General features: G+C 62.9%; 2 protein-coding genes across 4 annotated transcripts in view; one reads left to right on the top strand and one right to left on the bottom strand.

Annotated features, from left to right (window-relative positions):
- LOC121342728 (BRISC and BRCA1-A complex member 1-like) overlaps positions 1 to 5,073 on the top strand; it is a 5,524-nt gene extending 451 nt beyond the window's left edge. Inside the window, exons 2-5 of the mRNA XM_041417333.1 lie at positions 401 to 459; positions 2,646 to 2,775; positions 3,394 to 3,480; positions 4,586 to 5,073. Of these exons, the coding sequence (XP_041273267.1) occupies positions 401 to 459; positions 2,646 to 2,775; positions 3,394 to 3,480; positions 4,586 to 4,786 (477 nt within the window). The 3' untranslated portion in view covers positions 4,787 to 5,073. The remainder of the gene's footprint in view (positions 1 to 400; positions 460 to 2,645; positions 2,776 to 3,393; positions 3,481 to 4,585) is intronic.
- Positions 5,074 to 5,105: 32 nt separating this feature from the next.
- On the bottom strand, positions 5,106 to 6,574 carry LOC121342648 (basic salivary proline-rich protein 2-like). Of its 3 annotated transcripts, none has more exons than XM_041417230.1 (3): positions 6,350 to 6,574; positions 6,160 to 6,247; positions 5,106 to 6,113 (listed from the first exon to the last, which is right to left on the bottom strand). In XM_041417230.1, exons 1-3 carry the CDS (start codon positions 6,449 to 6,451, stop codon positions 5,335 to 5,337), a joined length of 969 nt encoding a protein of 322 aa, XP_041273164.1. In that variant the 5' UTR covers positions 6,452 to 6,574; the 3' UTR covers positions 5,106 to 5,334. The 3 variants fall into 3 exon arrangements, with proteins under 3 accessions (XP_041273164.1, XP_041273173.1, XP_041273155.1); XM_041417239.1 differs by having other exon boundaries at positions 5,106 to 6,118; positions 6,165 to 6,247; positions 6,383 to 6,574; XM_041417221.1 differs by having other exon boundaries at positions 5,106 to 6,118; positions 6,165 to 6,247; positions 6,350 to 6,572.
- Positions 6,575 to 6,668: the final 94 nt, after the last annotated feature.

Raw genomic sequence — 6,668 nt, 5'->3', positions numbered from 1 at the left:
AGCACTGGGGGGACTGGGAGGGGATGGAGGTGACTGGGAGAGACTGGGAGGGGATTGGGAGGGACTGGGTGGGGAATGGGGGGACTGGGAGGGGATTGGAAGGGACTGGAAGGGGATTGGGATGGACTGGACTGGGGGCACTGGGAAGGGATTGGTGGGCACTGGGAGCACTGGGGGGCTGGCAGGGAGGATGGTGGGGGGATACTGGGGGGTTATCAAGGAGGATACTGGGGGATACTGGGAGTTCTTAGGGGGATAGTGGGGAATTATGAAGGGCTGTACTGGGGGATTCTCCAGGGGTGCAGGAGGGGCCCTGGGGACACTTTGAGGGGCCCTGGGGACACTTTGGGGTCCCTGGGGACACTCGGGGGTCTCAGCCGTGCTCCCCCATCCCCCCCAGATCATCTGCCTGGACCTGGCTGAGGAGATGGCAGTGCCCAAACTGGAGTCCTTCAACGGGTCAGTGCCAGGGCACGGGGACAGGGACAGGGCACGGGGACAGGGACAGGGGATGGGGACAGGGCATGGGCACAGTGCCAGGGCACAGGGACAGGGGATGGGGACAGGGGACAGGGCACGGGGACAGGGGATGGGGACAGGGGACAGGGCACGGGGACAGGGGATGGGGACAGGGCACAGGGATAAGGGACAGTGCCGGGGGGCTGGCTTTGGGGCTCTGAGCCCCAGCACTGATTTGTCCCTGTCCCTGTCCCCGTGTCACTCCCTGTCCCCGTCTCTGTGCCCATCCCTGTCTCCCCTGGTTTTGGGGTCCCTGACCCGGTGCCTGTTGGTGCCAGGTGTGGTTTTTGGGGGTTGTGTGTTTTGGGGTGCCAGGCAGGGGTTTGTGTGGTGTTTGGGGTTTGTGTTTTAGGGTTTGTGGTGTTTGGGGTTGGTGGTGTTTGGGGTTTGTATTTCTGGGGTTGGTTCTGTTTGGGGTAGGGACACAGATGGGGACAGGGACAGGGATGGGCACAGGTTGGGGACGGGGATGGGGACAGGGACGAGGACAGGGACACGGGTGGGGACAGGGATGGGCACGGGTTGGGGACAGGAACAGGATGGGCCTGCGGGATTGGCAGAGGGGACAGGGCAAAGGGATTGGCACAAGGGACAAGAAGGGACACAGGGATGGGGACAAGGGACAGGGCTGGTGCCAGCGCGGTGCCAGCGCGGTGCCAGCCCGGTGCCAGCCCGGTGCCCCCGCAGCTCTCAGGGTTCACGTCGGATCCCCGCGAGGTCTGCAGCTGCCTCTATGACCTGGACACCGTCGTGTGCCAGTCCTTCAGTATCCTGCCGTGCCACCGCGTGCCAGGGCTGCCGTCGGGCTGTGCCTTCTTGGCCACCGGGGCCACCGGGATGCCACTGGGGTCCCTTGGGTGGCATCGGGGTGTCTTGGGTGCCAGGGTGGCCCTGGAGGTGGCCCTGGGGTGGCCCTAGTGTCTAGAGCCCTGGGGGTGGCTCTAGGGGTGGCTCTAGGTGTGGCACAGATATCTGGGTGGCCCTGAGGGTGTCATGGGTGTCGGGGTGGCCCTGGGGGTGGCACAGGTGCCAGGAGCAGCCTTGACCCCGAGCTCAGATCTGGACGGGCTCTTCAACCTCATGTGAGCACCGGGGGGTTCCGGAACGTTCCGGGGGGGGGGGCAGGGGGGCTTGGAGGGTGCCAGGGGAGGGTGGCACCTGAGCCCTGTCCTCTGTCCCCGTGGCTGCCACCCTGACCCAGGGGTGCCACCTGTCCCCTGTCCCCTGACCCCAGGTGTGCCACCCTGTCCTGTCCCCATCCCTGTGGGTGCCACCCTGACCCCGTGGGTGCCACCATGTCTTGTCCCTGTATGGGTGCCACCCTGTCCCCATCCCTGTCCCTGTGGGTGCCCTCTGTCCCCATGGGTGTCACCTTTTCCCTGCCCCATCCCTGTCCCTGTTCCGGTGGGTGCCACCCTGCCCTTGTCCCTGTGGGTGCCACTCTCTCCCTGTCCTGTCCCCATGGCTGCCCCCCTGGCCCTGTGGATGCCACTCTCCGTGTCCCATCCCTGTCCCCGTCCTGTCCCCATCCCTGTGGGTGCCACCCTGACCCCGTGGGTGCCACCATGTCTTGTCCCTGTATGGGTGCCACCCTGTCCCCATCCCTGTCCCTGTGGGTGCCCTCTGTCCCCATGGGTGTCACCTTTTCCCTGCCCCATCCCTGTCCCCATCCCTGTCCCTGTTCCCGTGGGTGCCACCCTGCCCTTGTCCCTGTGGGTGCCACTCTCTCCCTGTCCTGTCCCCATGGGTGCCCCCCTGGCCCTGTGGATGCCACTCTCCGTGTCCCATCCCTGTCCCTATGGATGCCAACTTGTCCCTGTCCCCATCCCTGTCCCCTGTGTCCCCATCCTTGTCTCCACGCTGTCCCCGTGTCGCTGTCCCCATGTCCCTGTCCCCATGTCCCTGTCCCCACGCTGTCCCCATGTCCCTGTCCCCGTGTCCGTGTCCCCGTGTCCCTGTCCCCACGCTGTCCCCGTGTCCCCATGCTGTCCCCGTGTCACTGTCCCCGTGTCCGTGTCCCCTTGTCCCCATGCTGTCCCTGTGTCCCTGTCCCCGTGTCCCTGTCTCTGTGTCCCTGTCCCCGTGTCTGTGTCCCCACGGTGTCCCGGTGTCCCTGTCCCCTGCAGCCAGCAGAAGGTGGAGCTGCCGGTGACCGACAACGTCCAGACCATCCCGCCGCCCTTCGTGGTCAGAACCATCCTGGTGTTCGGGCGCCCGCGGTGCCAGCCGCACTTCTGCGGGGGCGAGCACGTCAAGGTGTGTGCCACCCTGAAATGCCCTGTGCCACCCTGTGCCACCCGCACCCCCTGTGCCACCCCTAAATCCCCCCCTTCCCGCGGTGCCAGCCGCACTTCTGCGGGGGCGAGCACGTCAAGGTGTGTGCCACCCTGAAATGCCCTGTGCCACCCTGTGCCACCCGCACCCCCTGTGCCACCCCTAAATCCCCCTGTGCCACCCTGTGCCACCCCTAAATCCCCCCAGTGCCACCCTGTGCCACCCACACCCCCTGTGCCACCCTGTGCCACCCCAAAATCCCCCTGTGCCCCCCCTAAATCCCCCCCTTCCCGCGCTGCCAGCCGCACTTCTGCGGGGGCGAGCACGTCAAGGTGTGTGCCACCCCGAAATCCCTGTGCCACCCTGTGCCACCCACACCCCCTGTGCCACCCACACCCCCTGTGCCACCCTGTGCCACCCTGAAATCCCCTGTGCCACCCTGTGCCACCCACACCCCCTGTGCCACCCTGTGCCACCCTGAAATCCCCTGTGCCCCCCTGTGCCACCCCAAATCCCCCTGTGCCACCCCAAAATCCCCCCAAAGTCCCTTCACATACCCCCAAATCTCCCTCAAATCCCCAAATTCCCCTTTTCCCCCAGAAGCTGCTGCAGTGCCCCTATTTCTTCTTTGATGTCGTTTACATCCACAACGGGCTGGACGAGAAGGAGGACGAGAGCAGCTGGAAGGTAAAGGGGACAAATTCCCCTAAATTCCCCAAATTCCCCCCAAATCCTCCCTTTTTCCCCTCCCAAAATTCCCCCATTTTTTCCCTCATTTGTCCCTGTTTTTCTTTTTTTCTTTTCTTTTTCCCCCAAATTTCCTCCCCTAAATTCCCCCGTTTTTCCCCCTCACTTGTCCCCGTTTTTCCTTTTTTATTTTCTTTCTTTATTTCTTTATTTTATTTTTTTCCCCAAAATTTCCCCCATTTTCCCCCCTCATTTGTCCCTATTTTTCCTTTTTTATTTTCCTTTTCCCCCCCAGATTTTCCCCCCTTTTGTGGGACTGGGGGGCTTTGGAGTGGATGTGGGAGTGGTTTTGGGGGGGGGAAAGGTGAAATGGGGAGAAATTGGGGAAAAAAGGGGGGATTTGGGGTGGAAAAAGGTGGGAAAGATTGGATTTGGGGGGAAAAAGGAAAATGGGGTGGGAATGGGGGGATTTAGGGGAAATAGAGTGGGAATGGGGGATTTGGGGGGAAATGGGAGGATTTAGGGGAAATGGGGTGGGAATTTAAGGATTTAGGGGAAAATGGGGTGGAAATAGGGGGATTTAGGGGGAAATGGGGGGATTTAGGGGAAATGGGGAGGGAGTGGGGGAATTTGGGGGGAAATGGGGTGGAAATGGAATTTAGGGGAAATGGGGGAATTGGGGAAAAATGGGAGGATTTAGGGGGAAATCGGGAGGGAGTGGGGGGATTTAGGGGAAAATGGGGGAATTTAGGGGAAATGGAGTGGGAATTTAAGGATTTAGGAGGAAATGGGGTGGGAATGGGGTGGTTTGGGGGAAATGGGGTGGGAATTTAAGGATTTAGGGGGAAAGGGGTGGGAAGGGGGGGGATTTAGGGGGAAATGGGGGAATTTAGGGGAAATGGAGTGGGAATTTAAGGATTTAGGGGAAAGGGGTGGGAACGGGGTGGGTTTGTGGAGGATCACCAAGAACAGAATGACAAAAAAGACAGAATTCCGCGGGAAATTTTTAACCAAACTGGGAGGACAAAAAGAAGAAATTTCTCAGGATTTAAGCTCAGGACAAGCAGCTTCGAGCCCGTTGTGTCCCCGTTGTGTCCCTCCCCAGGACATGTTCGGGTTTTTCGGCAGCCTGGACACCAAAGGCACCAACTACAAGTACGAGGTGGCCCTGGCGGGGCCGGCGCTGGAGCTGCACAACTGCATGGCCAAGCTGCTGGCGCATCCCCTGCAGCGGCCCTGCCAGAGCCACGCGCACTACGCGCTGCTGGACGGCGGGGACAGCCCCGAGGGGGACGCCACCGCCTGAGGGGACAGCCCCCGGGGGAGGGGACAGCCCCCTGAGAGAGGGGACAGCCCCCCGACAGAGGGGACAGCCCCCGGGGGAGGCCACCAGCTCTGGGTTCAGCCCCCAGAGAGAGGGGACAGCCCCCGGGGGAGGCCACCAGCTCAGGGGACAGCCCCCGGGGGAGGCCACCAGTTCAGGGGACAGCCCCCGGGGGAGGCCACCAGCTCAGGGGACAGACCCCAGAGAGAGGGGACAGCCCCCGGGGAAGGTCACCTTTTGAGGGGACAGCCCCCCGAGAGGGGACAGCCCTGACAGCAAGGCCAAGGCCACCAGCTCAGGGGACAGACCCCGAGAAGGGACAGCTCTGAGGGCAAGGCCACCCTTTGAGGGGACAGCCCCAACAGGGAGGCCATTGCCTGAGGGGACAGCCCCCGGGAGAGGCCACCAGCTCAGGGGACAGACCCCAGAGAGAGGGGACAGCCCCCGGGGAAGGCCACCCCCTGAGGGGACAGCCCCCTGAGCGGGGACAGTCCCCAGAGAGGAGACAGCCCCTGGGGGAGGCCACCAGCTCAGGGGACAGACCCCGAGAAGGGACAGCTCTGAGGGCAAGGCCACCCTTTGAGGGGACAGCCCCAACAGGGAGGCCATTGCCTGAGGGGACAGCCCTGACAGCAAGGCCACCCTCTGAGGGGACAGCCCCTCGGGTGGTCACCTTTTGAGGGGACAGCCCTTCTGAGGGGACAGCCCTGAGGGCAAGGCCACCCTCTGAGGGGACAGCCCCCAGTGTGATGCCACTGCCTTAGGGAACAGCCCCCAGAGAGGGGACAGCCCCCGGGGGAGGCCACCAGCTCGGGGGACAGCCCCAACAGGGAGGTCACCTTTTGAGGGGACAGCCCCTCTGAGGGGACAGCCCTGACAGCAAGGCCACCCTCTGAGGGGACAGCCCCAACAGGGAGGTCACCTTTTGAGGGGACAGCCCTTCTGAGGGGACAGCCCTGAGGGCAAGGCCACCCTCTGAGGGGACAGCCCCCAGTGTGATGCCACTGCCTTAGGGGACAGCCCCCAGAGAGGGGACAGCCCCTGGGGGAGGCCACCTGCTCGGGGGACAGCCCCAACAAGGAGGTCACCTTTTGAGGGGACATCCCCTCTGAGGGGACAACCCTGAGGGCAAGGCCACCCTCTGAGGGGACAGCCCCCCGAGAGAGGGGACAGCCCTGAGGGCGATGCCACTGCCTGAGGGGACAGCCCCAACAGGGAGAGGCCACCTTTTGAGGGGACAGCCCCAGAGAGGGGACAGCCCTCAGGGGGTGGCCATGCCTCAGGGGACAGCCCCTCTGAGGGGACAACCCTGAGCCCCAAGAGAGAGTGGACAGGCTCGACAGGGCGGTCACCCTCTGAGGGGACAGCCCCCAGACAGGGGACAACCCCAAGGGCCAAGCCACCACCTGAGGGGACAGCCCTGCCACCCTCTAGGGGACAGCCCTGAGGGCAGTGCGACCCTCTCAGTGCCACCCTCTAGGGGACAGCCCTGCCACCCTCTAGGGGACAGCCCTGAGAGCAATGCCACCACCTGAGGGGACAGCCCTGAGGGCAGTGCCACCACCTGAGGGGACAGCCCTGAGGGCAGTGCCACCCTCTCAGTGCCACCCTGAGGGGACAGCCCTGTGAAAAACGCCGATCCCTCATTTGTAAAACCTGAAAAGTTGAAATAGAAATAAAATGGTTCAAAAAAGAGTCACAAAGCTGGAGGAACAAAGATTGGGACAGTTGGGGTTTGGCACAATGGGAGGCAACAAAAATAGAGTTATGGATGGTCCTGGTGGAATAAACCCGAAAAAGGACACAGAAAGGGGGTTTGGGGGAAAATTTGGGGGGTTTGGGGGAGATTTGGGGGGATTGAGGG

Source organism: Onychostruthus taczanowskii, unplaced genomic scaffold (genome assembly GCF_017590055.1).
Source record: "Onychostruthus taczanowskii isolate IOZ18803 unplaced genomic scaffold, ASM1759005v1 scaffold106, whole genome shotgun sequence".
In the NCBI taxonomy this organism is placed as follows: domain Eukaryota; kingdom Metazoa; phylum Chordata; class Aves; order Passeriformes; family Passeridae; genus Onychostruthus; species Onychostruthus taczanowskii.
Note: the sequence above shows the minus strand (reverse complement) of the source record. Positions and strands in the feature narration are given on the sequence as shown.